General features: G+C 37.6%; 1 protein-coding gene across 1 annotated transcript in view; it reads right to left on the reverse strand.

The window, feature by feature from the left end:
* The window catches only part of MMRN1 (multimerin 1), a 65,115-nt gene that overhangs the window by 6,814 nt on the left and 40,650 nt on the right, over positions 1–17,651 (reverse strand). Inside the window, exons 6-7 of the mRNA XM_006143239.2 lie at positions 17,476–17,649; positions 10,953–12,941 (exon numbers count right to left, since the gene is read on the reverse strand). Coding sequence (XP_006143301.1) covers positions 10,953–12,941; positions 17,476–17,649 — 2,163 coding nt within the window. The remainder of the gene's footprint in view (positions 1–10,952; positions 12,942–17,475; positions 17,650–17,651) is intronic.

Below are 17,651 nucleotides of genomic sequence, written 5' to 3' on the forward strand. Positions count from 1 at the left end.
AGTCAACCTTTCTCGGTGCCCATTCAGAACTTCTGTAATAGGAATTTGATGAATAAATGAACCCGTTTCATTGATGTCATCTACTTCATTCTTATTTTAAATTACATTATACCTAACATATGTATTTTATTACTTTTATTTATGTTGTTTACTTCCATTTTAGCATCAGGATTTTACCTTACCTTTGATATTTTCATTTAAACACTAACAGTGCAGAGGGCAGATGGTCTGATCCCTCCTTAGGGCCCAATGGAATTTCCAATAGATAACTTTTCTTTATATTTCACTCGGATTACCATGCTCTCTAAAATGTTCCTACCCTTATGTTTATGGATTTTTTTCTTATTTCTTGAGGTTTTTGCCATAGGGTGGGTGTGCTCACCAGAGGCAGAGACAGTGAGAGAGAAAGTGAGAAACCACCCCCCTGGAGATGGTCACACTACAATCCCTTCTCCTCCATTCTCCTCCTGGGATTTTGGGAATGCATGCACATGTGGACAGCATGATTTTCAAGCTACCAGGTCTGGGACTCAAACCACAGTCGGCCTCATGGGAGTCCAGCATCTTAACCACTATGCTACCTGCTATCCCCTATGGATAAATTCTTAACTTTCAGTGCTATGATGCCTGTGCCTCTCCATTTATCAAACTTATTTCTGTAAGATGAGGTTTATTTTTCTATCATTTAAGAAATATGTCATATGCTCCTTTCCAACAACTCCAAAAATGCCAATATTTATCTGTTTATATTAAGTTGTCAAATTCATTGTGCTAATTACTCACATTTTGTTCACTGGTGCATAGATGGACAAAAATATTGTTTCTAACCATCTTTACTACCTTTTCTTCAAATGACCAGTTTTTAATATTTGTTCTTTTTATATCATATCAGTTGTTCGTGATATTATTTTCTGTGATCCTTTTCCCTTAGCCCTTCAAATATCACTTTAAAGCACATTTAATCATACCAGCAATCTATACCAAATGTATTAGCCCCGTCCCAGATGATTTACTCTTGCCTTGACCATTAAACTATTACTGTTATACTAAGCTATGACCTAGAAAATTAAATGTTTTTGTTTGATATCACCAACTTTTTTCCTTTTTCATCTGAGTCATAACCTTTAATCCAAAGAAGAATTAAGAACACTATCTAGCAAACACATTAAAATATGTTCAAAAGCGTAAGTCATAAAAAATGTAAAATAAAATGATGAGATACAACTTCACACCTTCTAAAACTATAAATGAAAGAATATTGACAATGTCCAGTTACTGGCGAGGATATGGAGCAGTCAGAATTCTCATGTATTATTAGTCAAAATTCTAAGTGTTTGGACTTTCTTTGTAAAGTCAAATGCATTTATAACGAAGCTGTGCTATACGTGTATATTATTCAAGAGGAATGAAAATTTATGTTCACAAAAAATCCTGTATGTAAATATTTATAGCAGTTTTATTGATAATATTCCAACACTGGAAACAACCAGGATGTTTTTTGACTGGTAAGTAGATGAACCATAGCACCTCCATGCCGTGGACAACTACACAGTAATATAAAGGGCACATATGAGGCTGGCATGTGGTGTGGTGGTTAAGGCACTGGACTCCCACATCGCTAACTGTGGTTTGAGTCTCAGACCCGGTGGTTTGATTTTTCACTTTCCCTTCCTCTCTGTCTCCCTTTAGTGATTTAAATAATAATAAATACAAATATATAATTATGTTTTTAGGAAACGGTACATGACACAACATGGATGACTCCCGATACAAATGAAGGAAGCCAGACTCAAAAGCTGACACACACAATAAGACTTTATTTACTAGATATTCTGGGAGAGATAAAATGGAATAAGAAAACAGATCACTGCTTGCCAGTGCCTGGGAGTAGGGACAGGGTTTGACTACAAAGGTGGATAAGGACGATTTCTGGGGATGATGAAGTTGCCTTTTTTCTTCTTTATTCATGATAGAACATGTGTGCACGTGTGAGAGAGAGAAGAAGAGAGAAAAAGAGAGAACACCCTTCACAGAGGTCTGGTCACACCATGATCCCCTTCCTCTGGTTCTGCCTTTCAAATCTTGGGCACTTGCACATGTGCCCAGCATGTTTCAGGCGGACCAGGCCAGGGACTTAGACCACAGCAGCCTGTGAGATCCAGCATCTTAAGCAGCCCCTTACACAGAACCATGAAGCCTGTCCATTTTCGATCTTAATGGCAGTGGGATAACATGACCATGTGCTTGTATAAGTCAGCATCAGTAAGTGCAGCTGCATGCAAGTTATACCACAAACAAACAAGATCTGTTTCAATTCTCTTCATTTCCTTCCTAGGATTTCAAAGTCATTAGATAACAGTCCAGGCTCTTTTTGTTTCTTTTTTGCTATAGCATTTATTTTTTTCCTTTTCCTTTTTCTTTTCTTTTCTTTCTTTATTTTTTTGAGAGTTTTTTTAGCTATAGAGTACATGCGTGCACCAGAGAGACAGAGATAGAGAGATAGAAAGCGAGATATCACCCCCCAAGGGCGATAGCCATGCTGTAATCCTTTCTCCTCCATTCTCCTCTCAGGATTCTGGGCACACATGCACACATGCACACATGCCTGGCATAAGTTTTAAGCTGCCGGGTCTGGGACTCAAACAGCAGTGGACTATGTGACAGTCCAATGACATAATCATTATACTGTCTGCTGGTCCCTGTAGCATTTCTTCTTTTACCAAATAAAATATCCCCAAAGTAATGTTCCTGCTCTTTGATTTCCTTTTCACTCCCCTTAAATTTCTACTCGATGTTCTCATTTTCTCACAGCTAGATGACTGCAGTAGTCTTAAAATACACTTTGCCTGTCTCTAAACCACCATCCACAAGTGGTAAAATAGTTTCCAATATTCTACAGTGTAAACATTATTAAAATCTTGTTTAAATATTTTATTGTAAAATTTACAACAGTCTCAGGCAAAATTAAATTGTCCATGTGTGAATATGTACACACGTATGACACTCAGACTCCTTTATGAGTTGTTCTATGGAATGTACATCAATACTCACTGAACAGAAATTGGGCAATATTTACCAAATACTTTAAAAACATATCTTGCCTTTGCACCAGTAATTTTACTTCCAGATATTATTTTAAAAAGCAAAATGTGCACATACATTTTTCTGCTTAATATGAAGAAAAATTTGAAATATCCAAAGAGAAAAAAAAAAAAAAGAACAAAGGTTCAGTAAGTGTCAGTGTATTCTTTCATGTAATAGAGAGACAGTGTAACATTTAAAGCATGAGACAAGATAGAGTGCTTGGGTTTCAATTCCAGCTCCAAAACTCACTAACTCCGCACCTTCAGACAAATTAGTAATATAAGTTTTCTGGATACAGTGTCCTCATCTGTAAAATGGAAATAATAAAAGCACCTTCTACAAAAATAGTTTTGAAACTTAACTATATTAACACTTGTAAGGCACCATATGTCTTGCTCATGTACATGCAAGAAAAATATTCTATAATAGTTCCTAAAACTGATCACATGCACATGATGAATTTTAATTATTATTATTGTATCATATATCTAGTAAAATATAAGACTAACATTATTTGAGGCCTTACTATGTGCTAGTCTATTTCTTCTTTGTATTTTATAGGCATTCCGTATTTCCCCAAATGGATATATGTCACTCAGGCAGCCAGGAAAAAAGAAAATGTTTAAAATTGTAAAAATAGGACAACTTGAGTATCCTTCCAACAGGTGGAGTATAAGAACAGCTTTGGGGACTAGCGGATTGTGTAATGGCTATGTTGCTGGACTCCCATAGTCGACCATGGTTTGAGTTCCAGACCTGGTGGCTTAAACTCACGCCGGGTGCGTATGCGTGCGTGCCCAAGATCCCAAGAGGAAAATGGAGGAGAAGGGATTGCGGTGTGGCCATCCTCCCCTGGGGGGGTGATTTCTCACTTTCTGTCTCTCTCTGGTGAGTGCACACGCCCTATAGCAAAAACCGCTAAAACAAAACAAAACAAAACAAAACAAAAATCAGCTTTGCAGATGTACAGTCATATTGACTCTAATTAACTTCCATGTCCTCAAATGTCACCTCTGTGCAAGTCATTTCCACCTTTTATCCTCAAGCCCTATTCTGGTTCCAGACCTACATTTCTAATGGGATTTTGGACACTTCTGCAGAAATAGCAGACCTCTAAACTAATGGATCCCATACTAACCTTCTCTTCCTATGCATGCTTACATCTCCCCCTTAAGGTTGCTGTTTTTATTGATGAAATGACTAACTTCTTAAATCAAAGGTTTATGTTAACTTTGGTGTCTTTCTTCATTAAAAGAATTTATATTTTTCAGTTAGTAGTGGCTTTTATTAAATACATATCTATACTTAACTAACATTCCCAGCTTCCATTTTATTCCTGTCTCTGTCACCTAGTGGATGTCATGATCTATTATTCACACCCAGACTGGTGTTACTTTCTAACTGGTTTGTCTGACGAACTCAGAATAAATCTTAATAATATTCACGCATGGGAGCCAGCAGGTGGCATGGTGGTTAAAGGTGCTGGACTCCCACATGGCCGACTATGTTTTGAGTCCCTGACCTGGTAGCTTTCTGTCTCTCTCTCTTTCTCTCTCTGTCTCTCTCTAATAAGACTAGACAATAATAAATAATGTTAAATAAAATAATTCTTTTTAAAAAATTTTAAAAATAATATTCATGCATGATTATGTCATGTTCCTACTCAAAAATCTCTAATTTCTCTTTATTATCAACAGAATGAATTTAAGCATTTAACACTCCACACAGTGTGTAATTGGCTGAATGAATGAATGCCCAGTCCATGGACACAAACATGCAGTTCTTAATAGGACACTAAGGTCTTCCAATAATGTATGGCTAAAACACGCAGTGCTTTGTGTATGTTATAGTCTCTCATTTCTTTTTAATTTTTTTTCTTTTTAGGAAAAGTTTTTACAAAGGGCACATATGATCACCAGAGAGAGACAGAGAGACACAGTGAGAGGAAAACTGAGAAATCACCCCCAGTGGAGATGACCAAGCAGCAATTCCTTTTCCTTCATCCTCCTGGGATTTTAGGCACTCATGCACACAGGCCTGGCATGATTTTCAAGTCACCTGGTCCGGGACTTGAACTGTGGTTGGCCAACTGGAAGTCCAGTGCCATAACCACCATGCAACCTGCTGGCCCCTATAGTATGTCATTTCTTATCTTTCACACTAAAAATAGTTTTATAATGATATAGTATAAGCATGTACCAACCTTTTTAAAAAGTAAAACTTAATAACAAACAAAATATTCCACTGTTCTATAGGTATACTTCCCATTATCAGCTTCTTCTAGAATAAAATTAGAAAACTTTCTGAGCTACATATTTCTTTCTATTCTTTTCTGTTCTCTCATTCTCTCTCTCTCTTTTTAATTGCCAAAGGGTGCATTCACTCACCAGAGACAGAGAAACTCAGAGAGAGAGGAGTTTCACAGGTTGAAAGAAATGAACTCTGGAAAGAGCTGAGAATACAAAAGAATAGAAAGCAAGCTGTTCTGGTAGCCTAGAGGTGAAGGGAGCTAGATCCCACATAGCCAACTGTGGTTCAAATCCCAGGCCTGGTGGCTTGAAAAATAGACTCTGTGTGTGTGTGTATGTGTATGTGTGTTTACACATGTGTGAGTGTGTGTATGCCCCCAAATCCCAAAAGAATAAAGTGATGGAGGAAAAGAGACCGTGGTGTGACTACATCCCATTGGGGGGTGCTTTCTCTCTAAAAAACCTCAGGGTTTCTCTGTCTCTGGTGAGCACACATTATAGAGTAGTGGGATATTTTGTTATTATGTTTTACAGTTTAAAAAATTTGGTACATGCTTATACTATGTCATTATAAAACTGTATTTTTGTTTTGTTTTTAGAGAGATTTTTGCTATAGGGTGTGTGTACTCACCAGAGAGAGACAGACAGACAGAGAGACAGAAAGTGAGAAATCACCCCCAAGGGGAGATGGTCACACCACAATCCCTTCTCCTCCAGTCTCCTCTTCAGATTTTGAGCATACATGCACATGTGCCTGGTGTGAGTTTTAAGCCACCAGATCCAGGACTTGAACTGTGGTGGTGGGAGTTCAGCGACATAACTATTACACCATTTGCTGGTTCCTATGAAACTGTTTTTACTGTGAAAGATAAGAAATGACATACTCTGACATAAACTAAGCACAAAGTGAATGTTATTGGTACATATTATTTTCTTGACTTCAAAATAAATTGGTAAGAAGGGAATGCTACTCTTATTTTATATATGAGAAAAGTAAGGTTTACAAAAAAAAAGTGATTTAGAAAAATAAGAGATTTAGAAAAATAAATGGCAGAAAAAAATACGTGCCAGGAAGGACTGGAACCATGACCTTCACATTCCAAATTCAGCTCCCTGATAAATCACAAAATTTAAAAATGGCTTCAAGGTGATATAAAGTAAATATTCACTAGGCTCTAATTTTTCTCTTTCAATTTGTTTATATTCACAAAAACAATATTTTTTAAAAGTTTATTTGGGGGACGGGAACCAGGAGTTAGTGTAATGGCTATGTTGTTGGACTCCCACGTAGTCGACCGCGGTTCATGTCCCGGACCCGGTGGCTTAAAACTGGGCGTGTGTGCGTGCGTGCCCAAGATCCTGAGAGGAGAATGGAGGAGAAGGGATTGCAGCGTGACCATCCCCCCTGGAGGGGGTGATTTCTCGCTTTCTGTCTCTATGTCTTTTCTGTCTGGCGAGGCCACGCGCCCTGTAGTAAAAACCCTCTCAAAAAAAAAAAAAAAGTTTATTTGGGGGCAGTCAGCAAGCAGTGCAGTGGTTGAGGTGCTGGACTTCCACATGGCTGACTGTGGCTCAAGTCCTAGACCTGGCAGTCTGCAAATCATGCCAGGAGTGTGGGTATGCATGCCCAAAATCCCAGGAGGAGAATGGAGGAGAAGAAATTGTGGCATGGCCATCCCCTTTGGGGATCATGTCTCACTTTCTCTCTTTGTGTGTCTCTCTCTGGTGAGACAAAATCTTAAAAAAAAAATGTTGTATTTGGTACATGTGTGTCCCAAATTCCAACAGGATGGAGAAATGGGCAAGGGACTGTGGCATGACCATGCTGCGCTGGAGACTGCTTTCTCTTTCTCTCCCTCTCTCTCTCCCTCTCTCTCTCTCTGTCTCTCTCTGGCGAGCACACACACCCCCTGGCAATTAAAAACTAACACCCAATAGTTCCCTGAGCACACGGCGCACATGCTCGGCAGTGAAGCTGCTGACTCTATTTAAGGCAGGATGCAGCTACTCTTGGAAGGGCAAGCAGCCAAACTGTCTCTGCAGGGATAAGTCTGCCAATTGCTATACAAACAAGTCTTCAAAGATGAAATGAAAACCTCTTGTGTCTATTAGAATATTGTTTAGAAACAGACCAAATATTGAGTCATCAAACTGCAATAGCTTTTCCACAATGGCCTATTGGAATCAGAATGAGCATACCTGAAGGTAGAAATGGCTCGAAAGAAAGCTAAAAGGATGAGCACTCTGGATTTTGTCCTTCTACTCTGTTAGTCCAAGGAAGATCTTGGAATGCCTGGGAGCAACATTTAATAACTACCCACCGGCTGTAGCTCAGAAAAGCCAGACTCAGAAACATGTTGTCAGTATTTGGGTTCTTAAGAAAGGAAACTCCCTAATGTCAGCTGTAGCCATATGGAATATTCAAATATGGCCAGACTCTGAAAAACATATGATGCAATGGAAACAGAGGGAAAGAAAGGCGTGTGAACATACTCCTTAATCTCTCAGAGTACAGTGACTGAGCACTGGGCTCTGAGTCCAGCAGACCAGGAGTGAGGCTCTGTTGCTAACTGCATGACCTTAGGCAGGATATTTTATTTAATCTCTTGAGGATTAGTTTTCTCACTTTCAAAATATAAATAATTCTTAACCTTCTAGGCATCGTTAAGTGAAGTAATGTATATTGCGTTGTATAACATAAATGCATAATTTGTGTTGTATCTAGAATATACTAAATGTTAATAAATTATAACCAACATTATATTATTATAGTATTAGTATTATCAGGCTTCACAATAAGTTTCCAGTTGTTAAAATTAAGATTAAAATTTAACAACTATGTTTATAGGGCTTTTCTTTCTATAAATGGCACTTACTTTGCAAATGACAGTAGCTATACTGTAATCGCTGTGACTAGAAAATCTGTAAGACGATGATAAATTATCTTCTGGCTTTTGGTATCTGGGGGAACAATGTGACTCTGTGGTATTTGTCATATGATATCGAAGGTCAAGGAAACATAGCCAAATTTAGCTAGAGTCAATGTGTCCTACCGTTGGTATAAAACGGGTTATAAAAGGAAATATTCTGCCCTTGTTTCATGCTTACAGAGCTCGGTCCGAGTCCACTGATTTCATCACCGTGCACAGACCTTATTCGCTCAGCCGCCCAGTAACACCTTCAGTTATATGGCGCACAGAAGCAGGTCGGGCCTAAACACATGCAGACCTCTGGACTCCCGTAAAAAGGCCCACAGTATGCGCTCATCCGGCCTAAAGTGAACTTCTACCCTGCACGTAGAATCAGGCCAACATGTCATTATTGTCCCGACACAGTTATTGGCATCTTTACTGAGAGAATAAAGAACTTTTAATTAATCATTAATTTTTGTAGCTAGGTCTATAACAGTTCTACTCACGGTAAATGCAGGAACAGGAATCAATTTGATCAAGGCATCAGGGGCAAAAGAGAATTAGAATGGAGTTACTTCCTATGACTGGCCCATGAAACCCAATATTGATTCAATTATTACAAGTACCTGAGTACAATTGTATAAGGTCCTATAATACATTATTTTATACTATCAAAGTGTATAAGTTCTCATGCTCTTATTTAACAGTTAAAAAAAATTGTTCTATGGTGTGTGCACTGGCTAGAGAGAGACAGAGAAAGAGACAACGAGAAAGCACTCCCCAGAGGGGATGGCCATACCACAATCTTTTTGTTTTCATTGTTCTCTTGGGATTTTGAGCATGCACACACATGTACTCAGTGTTTTTCAAGCCACCCGGTCCAGGACTTGTACCACAGTCAGTTGTCTGGGATACAGCTGTCTTTAACCATGATGCCACCTACTCTCCCAAGTTCTCATGTTCTATAAATTTATTACATTTGATTTTAAGATTATTTATACATACTATATAAACACATATTATTGTTTTTATTAAGAAAAATACCAAGCTGGCTTGGTATTTGATCACTGTATAGTTAAAGCATTTATTACAGTGCTCACATGAAGACCAAGGATTGAAATAAGATGGAAAAAGAACAAATTATTTTTCTTAGATGTATAACTATAGACATATTTCATATTAAAATACTACCTTTCTTTGGGCAACCCATCAGTATAAATGGTTTGTTCTATGTCCCCACAGGAGTAACACTAGTCATCCAAGGTCAGATTAATATGGGGAGTCATAAATACACATACTAATTTAAACAGTTGGGTGAATTCAATTCTCCATTATTCTGTGATTTTTAAATATTATCAAAACATCCAGAGATTTAATATGTGGTGTTATTATCATGTTAGGATAATGATCATCCTTTTGTAATTAAAAAGCAATAAAAACTAAATTCATCCAAATGGGCATATAATTTAACAGCATTCTAGTATAAGAAAAACCCAGCTATTCCTTTTAGTAAGAATCAGCAGCTATTCTCATTGTAAAAAGATTAGCAATAGCATATATATGCAGAAAACACTTCTTTCATACAGAGATACCATTAAGCAATTTATAGTCACACACTGAGTTCTCCTTTCCCCTCAAATATATGCTCCTCTTCTGGGGATTACAACATCTGTTAATGATACAGCTATTCACTCACTTCCCAAATTCTAGACCTCCAAATACCCTAGGTATCTCTTCAAGTGCACACATTCAGGCTGTGTATAACAGCTCAGGGTGGTTCACAACGACGTGATCTGTGACAGATTTCTACCAATGACCCCAGCGAATCACCTAGTTCCATCTCATCACATGAAAGGAAGAAACTGAGACCCAGAGAGGTGAGCATTGTACCTAATACACAAGCTTGCTAATACACAAACTTACTAATACAATTACAGCCAGAATCAAGGTCTGGCATTTCTCTTTCCACTGTTCCTCTGTATCTTTTGATTTTATCTTCAAAACATTTCTCACATCCACCCACTCTATTCCAACTCCCTCTTGTCAGTATGCATCTATAAGGTCCTAACTGATATTCTAACTTGATTCCTGGCTATCAGGCTACCCACAAATGCTACAGCTAGCTTTAGGCTTCTGAGTCACAGATCTTACCGCACCCAATCACTACTCCAAATTTTCACAGACATCTCACTCATTACACAACAGTGTCTAGTCTAAGTGCCTTAGCTCAGCATTCAGGGCCTTCTGTGATCTGCCCAAACCTAATTTTTGGACATTTGATGTTAGAAAATCAATCAATAAATATTTGTTGAATTCCTATTGCATACCAGACATTGTGAAGTAAGCCAGTGAATCCCGCTGGTCTTACTTATCATGGAACTCATCGTCTGATAGCTTTAATTACTTACATAGAGAAAAATTATTCCATAGGAGCACATTTGATTGTTTTATAGAAGTCTGGGCAGAAACAGTCTAAAAGCATGTTGATAAGTATTTGCATTAGATGTAATTTTTTGTATTGATGCTATTTCCACAGGATATATTAAGATTTAAATGACAAGTCAATGACCTTTTCATTCCTTGACTATCTACTCAAGTTCAACTAAGCACCTTTTACATTTTATGGTCTTGCTGAACTATAAAGATATACTAAATATCATTTCGGTAAAAAAGATAAATTAAAATTTACTTTTCAGTAATAACTTACCAGGGTAGATAACATTATCTGTGTTTCTCTGAGTCCGGCCTATAAGGATAGTGGTAAGATTCACTGTTGGTCTCTTCAGTGTATTTGGTTTCTTCAGCAAGGATTTTACTTGCTTTTGAGACTTAACAACATTTGCCAGACTATCAGACAACGATCGATCTATATACCAAGTTAAATTAGATAGAGCAGCTTGAGTTTTTATTTCAATGATTGATCCTACATATTCTGTCAGTCCTTTTGGAAGAAGTTGACTCTCTGGCAGGGAATCTTTTACCCACCTAGGAAAGGTAGCATTCAGCTCAGATATACTTGTAGAGGCATTATGACACAGCGTTAAAACTTCATTGACAGTTTTGTTAAGCAAAGAGAAGTTAATTGAAAGATGAATGGATTTAGCTTCCAGTGCCTTAAATCTGGAATTTAATACCTGCAGTTGAAGAGCTTGGTCTCTCTCACTTGTAGCCGCACTGCCTTTTTTCAGTGAAATATAATAAGGTATGAGAATCTGGGTCATTTTAGCTTCAATGCCTTGCAACCGAGTTTCAAAATGTTCAGAACTCCTAGTGGCTGAGAATACTTTTTCTTCTAAATCACTCATGTCTTTCTGGTATTTTGTCACTTGGGAAGTGGTTTCATTGAACATTTGATAAATCTTCTGAAAATTGGACAGACTTAGTTTCTGATCTTCAGGAATATCTGCAAGGGCCTTGGCAACTTGTAAAACCAAATTGTATTTCTGATTGTCATTGATTAACATCTGAATAGAATCATTCAAACGTTGGAACTGAGGAATAAATGCCAAAACAGTTTGCATATTTGAGGAACATTTATGATGAACCTCAAGATTGTACTTTATAGCATTGAAGGTTTCTTTCAGCACATAATTATCCTGAATGAAATCAATGGCATTGTTTATGATAGTCATAGTCTTATTCAGGCCATCTTCCATTTCTAAGGCATGGTCATTGATGCGTCTTTCTAAGGTGTCATCACGCTTCTGGGCCTCGCTTCTAAGTAAGTTGTATCTTTTTGTAAGTTCTTTGATAAGAACATTTAGACTATTGACAGCACTGGTCAGATTTTCCACCTTTTTCCTTGTGACTACTGCTTCCTTTGTTTGGTCCTGTGTCATTGTCTGCTTAAGAGCTGCTCCCTGCTCAAGCAAGGGTTGAAGGATCTCCATATCATAAGTCAAATCATTTAGTTGCTCATTCATTTTATCCATCTTATCGTCCATTGGGAAGAGGACCTCAGCTAATGTTTGATTTAACACATGGATATTTTCTTCTGTGTCCTTAAGTTGAAATTTAAAATCATTTCTGCACTTAGATAACATGTCTTCACATTCGCCCCTGACAGATTCTTTCTCCTTCTCCAAAGTAAGGGTGAGATTATTAATCTTGCTGTTTTGGATATGCAAATCACTGGACATTTGCAGCATCATCAAACCCTGCTTCTTTATATTCTCATGCAGAGTAGACATGGACTTGGTGACATTATTGGTAACCAATGCAGCAACTGAAACATTCTTCCAGTCTGAGCCATGTTCAGTTGACCAAAGCTGTTCATGTACTTCCTTCATTCTAGAAAGAGTCTCATTGAAGGATTCATAATAAAAAGTGTTCCTTGAACGTTCTGTTTCTAGAGCACTTTCTAAGTGGGCCTGTTTGGCTTCCAGTTCTTTAACGGGCTTCTCACATGTAAAAATCATTTCTTCCCTTACATTCACAATGCTATTCTTTAGATCCACTATATCCATCAAAGAGGGCCTGTTTTCTTGCATTAAAACAGACTTTTGCTGGACTGCTATTGAAACCACAGACTCATTAACTTGCCGAATGATTTGCCTGGTGTTTTCGAGGTCCTTAGATAGACTTGATACAGTCTTAAAAAGCTGTGCCACAGTCTCTTCCATGTCACTTTGGAAAATTTTAAATTGTACTCTTACTATGTCCTTTATCAAATCATTAACACTTTTGGATTTTAGACCTAAGGAAAAACAAATTAAACAATAATAAATTATATGCAATTTTAACTATATAATTTTTTTAGATTATCCCTAGTAAGATAAAACATTTGAAACAAAACACTAACAACATGTAATAATGAAAATACTTTTTGACTACATTTATTTATGAAACTTTAAGAGTTATTATAGGGACTGGCAGGTGGTGTGGTGTTTAAGGAGCTGAATTCCCTTGGTTAGCGTTCTGGATCTGGTGGCTTCCTTTCTCACTTTCCCTCTCTCTCTTTGTCTCTCTCTGGTCAAATGAAAAAATAATGATAAGAAGGGACCAGCAGTTAGCGTAATGGCTATGTCGCTGGACTCCCACGTAGTCAACCGCAGTTTGCGTCCCGGACCCGGTGGCTTAAAACTCACACTGGGCGTGTGTGCGTGTGTGCCCAAGATCCCGAGAGGAGAATGGAGGAGAAGGGATTGCAGTGTGGCCATAACCCCCTGGAGAGTGATTTCTCGTTTTTTGTCTCTCTGTCTCTCTCTGTCTGGCAAGCACACGCACCCTAAAGCAAAAACCTCTCCAAAAAAAAAAAAGATAAGAAATAAAATAAAATAATTTTTTTGGAGAGGTTTTTGCTATAGGGTGTGTGCACTCACCAGCAAGAGAGAGAGACAGAGAGACAGAAAGTGAGAAATCACCCTCCGGAGGGATGGCCACATCACATCCCTTCTCCATTCTCCTCTTGGGATCTTAGGCACACACACACACACACACACGTGCACAGCAGGCATGAACCTAAGCCACCAGATCCAGGACTTGAACTGTGGTTGAGCCCAGTGACATAGCCATTATGCCATTTGCTGGCCCCAATTCTTTTAAGAAAAGAATTACTACAGTACAGAGAAGGCAGTCACTTTTGTAACGGTAAGTCTGAGATGAGATATCAGTTGCAATATGGAACACACTAGAACGTAAGAGTCTAGAGACAGCAGACATGAAGAAACTATTCTGACTTTCATATGCAATAATTCTAGATCTAGTTTTAGTCTTGAATGAAACTAAAGAGTTTGGGGTTGTCTGCCTTAATAAACAATAACTGGTATTCGCTCTTAACTATGTTATTAGGGTTCTAATAGCTTATAGAGCTTATACTTTGAGGTTATAAAGATTAAAAAATTAACTAGAGAAGTATCATAATGAGATTCCTAATCAGAAAAAATGTGATATAATATTCAGAAGATATAACAAAGATTTATAGTAAAAGTAAAATAATAATGAGAGATTTGAGAATTCCAAAACTAAATTAAGCTCAGATAAAAACAAGAATTCAAGACCTACCTAATTGCCATAATATGACATTGATTTTTTACCAATGAAAAGAGGAAGCTTTCCCCTAATGAAACACACACTAATATCTCCCATATTAAAAAGTATAGACTTACAAAAGTAAAATAAAATATGAAAAGTATAGGCTGTTCATAAATTAAGACTGCAGTAGATCTAAATGTAATATTAAAAAAAAAAACAGAATAAACAATAAAAGGAGAGGGGTACTAAACTATGCAGAACTACTTAGAACAAGAGTGGGTATTTTAAAACATACAATACAACACCAACAACCCCAAAACCTGTTGCATTGAGGTGTATTTATAGTATCTAGCTATGAAGCACACTTAAATAGAATATATGTTCATTCATAGTAAAAATATAGCCAATGACTATAATATAAAATAAAATTCAGGCAACATAATACAAAGCATTTAAAAGAGAAGAGTCTTTACTATGGGATATTGCCAAATAGTTATGGTTACTATGGAACCTACTCAAGAAAGGTGGGTAAAGCATAAAAAGTGAGTCTCTACACATCTCTATTTTGTAAGCAAAATAATTAGCAAAAACATGAAAATTAAAAAGATGAACTATTTCAGAAATTATGCATAAGAATTTTTATAGAAAATTATACTGGAGAATGAATAAAGTCACAGCAGTGCTTGAAAAGATATCAAACCGATTACTAGCTTCCAAATTTGTTTTGGAATAAAGAGCGTTTCAAATAACATTTCTATAAGTTGTTATTAATGAAACATCTGTGCAAGAATCTGACTTCCCAAAGATGTCAAAGTGCTCTGTGTTACTCAGTGGGCACATCATTTTAATTTTATTTGATTCGGTTTCAAGTGACATCTGCTCCTAATTTTTTTAAAAGATGACTTTGTATTTGGTGACGTAACAGATGCATTTAGTACCACACACTTCGGCATGCCCTCTATGGTTGTGAATACATGGCCTTTACATACATTCAGATGGCTTTTATGGAGTTGAGACATTTATTTGATTTTCAACAGTTTCCATGGCTACTGGCAGATGAGGCGGTGTTTTGTACCTTGGATATAGAGTAAATATGGGAGGCGGCCGTGGTTTGGTAGACAAGCACACTACCTCGGGGGTGGGCTTAGTTTTTGTTACCTGTAAGATATTCATTAGCTACAAGCGCTCTGCTTCTCATAATTAATGACTGTGCTTAGGGTGCAATTAATCCCTCCCACTGAGGAGGGAATTTCCTTGTTATTGCTGTTGCTGTGCTGTGTGTTTTTTTCTGTGTCAGTGCCATAATTTTTCTTAGTAGGTTAGTAGGTCACACAAAACAGTTGACAGACCTAATTCTCTCAGGGCAGGATAACCAAATTTTGCTAAAGGAGTTCTTTCAGATGGTTAGAGTCAATTATGGACAGTTTCTATTGGTCATCTTCCCCACATTGCAGCTTCATGGGGAAAATGTGGCTTTCCCAAGCTTGGCATAGTGAGTTTGGGACCATAATGGACATGTAGGTCACGATCCTCCTTTCAGTGACTGAATAGCAACCAATAATTTACATGGAGAAAAAGCTTGATTGGTGTTGAGCTATGAAAATGTTTGTGCTGGTGGCTGATATGTCAAATCTCTACCTATTATCTTTCTTATCTGTGAACTATAATAGGAAAAAAAAAACCAACTTATGAATAATAGAAATGGGGTTATACAGTGAATGTCTTCTTATGAATAAAGCAAAATGAAAGATAACACTAATCCCCAGACTTGGAAACATGCAATAAACACAATGATTTGGGACATTATTAGTAACTAAACTACTTGCCTGGAACATCCAAGCTCTATCTGAAACCCCTTTGCCTGGTTATCTCCTGACTTATTCATCAGTTGCTATGGGTTCTCCTCCTAGAAGCATTCTCTGATTCCCTTAGACTGGATTTATTTCAAGTCTCAAATAGTCCCATTGTACCCTGTGCATGACACGATCATTGCAATTATTCACTATCTATACATCTCTGTGGTAGGCAGAATGGATACACCTCTCTTCCCCAAGATGTCCACACTCTAGTTCCCAATACCCGTAAATATATGACCTCACATGGCAAAAAGGAGTTGGGAAATGTGATTAAAGTAATTTTGAGAAGAGATTTTTTCCTAATTATCCAGGTAAGAGGGAGTCAGAAGAGTAGGTTGAGGAGATGTAAGGAGGACTCAATACACTGTTGCTGACTTTGAAGATGAATAAAGAAAACCATGAGCCAGGGCATGCAGTGGCTTCTACAAGCTGGGAGCTGGCCTCGGTTTACAGCTATCAAGAAAATATTGACTTTAATCCTACAACTACAAGAAAATAAATTCTTCCAACATCTCAAATTAGCAGGAAATAGATTATTTCATAAAGCCTCAGGAAAGGAATACAGCCTGATTTTAAGCCTATAGTTTTAATGGTACAACGTTCAGGTGAAGTTTATTTACATCTATAAAGAAATAATGTCTCTGAACTGAGATGTTTTTTGGATATATTTTCTTGATTATACACCATGACCTAGCTAATTCCTGAGTAATAATGTACTTCAGGGTTTATCCTCAGAATCTACACCAATAATATTGAGACATCTATCAAGTTGCCTCGATAATCATCCCTTACTCTCATCTTTATTCTTTTTTTGAAAGGTTTTTTTTTTTTCGCTATAGGGCGCGTGCGCTCGCCAGACAGAGAGAGACAGAGAGACAGAAAGCGAGAAATCACCCCCCCAGGGAGGATGGTCACGCCGCAATCCCTTCTCCTTCATTCTCCTCTTGGGATCTTGGGCACGCATGCACACATGCCCGGCGTGAGTTCTAAGCCACCGGGTCCGGGACGCGAACTGCGGTCGACTACATGGGAATCCAGCGACATAGCATTACGCTAACTGCTGGTTCCCTCATCTTTATTCTTGAACTAGACACCACAATAGAAATAAATTAAGAATGGCTCATTTTAACTGTAAATTAATGCAAATTAAACTGTATCTAGGTAGCTAATGCCCATCAATCAGATGGAATATTCCGTCAAATGTATGGATATCTAGTAAAAAATTTTGGATATTTCAAATATTTCAGGAGCTGAGTGATTTAAAAATATTTCTTTCAAGAAGATGCCTGCATTAGGTTTGCATGCCACCTCATCAAAAGCAAAGATCTCAATGTGATGAGAAAACATAACTGAATCATTTGCCTAAGTCGTAACTGAATGAATAAGTAATTTTATTTTTACCTTTTAGAAAAGATTGAAATTCCCTGCCTTTATCTTCACTGATTTTCCTTTCAAGGGAGGAGTATGTGTTTCTTACATCATCTAGAGCCAAAGAGATATTGTCTATATTCTTCTGCAGAAGAGTCAATTTCACTGCCTGGTGATCCATCTGGTTGGTTATTTTTTGCATCACTGCT

The sequence above is a fragment of the Tupaia chinensis genome, unplaced genomic scaffold (genome assembly GCF_000334495.1).
Source record: "Tupaia chinensis unplaced genomic scaffold, TupChi_1.0 Scaffold000094_1, whole genome shotgun sequence".
Lineage (NCBI taxonomy): Eukaryota > Metazoa > Chordata > Mammalia > Scandentia > Tupaiidae > Tupaia > Tupaia belangeri.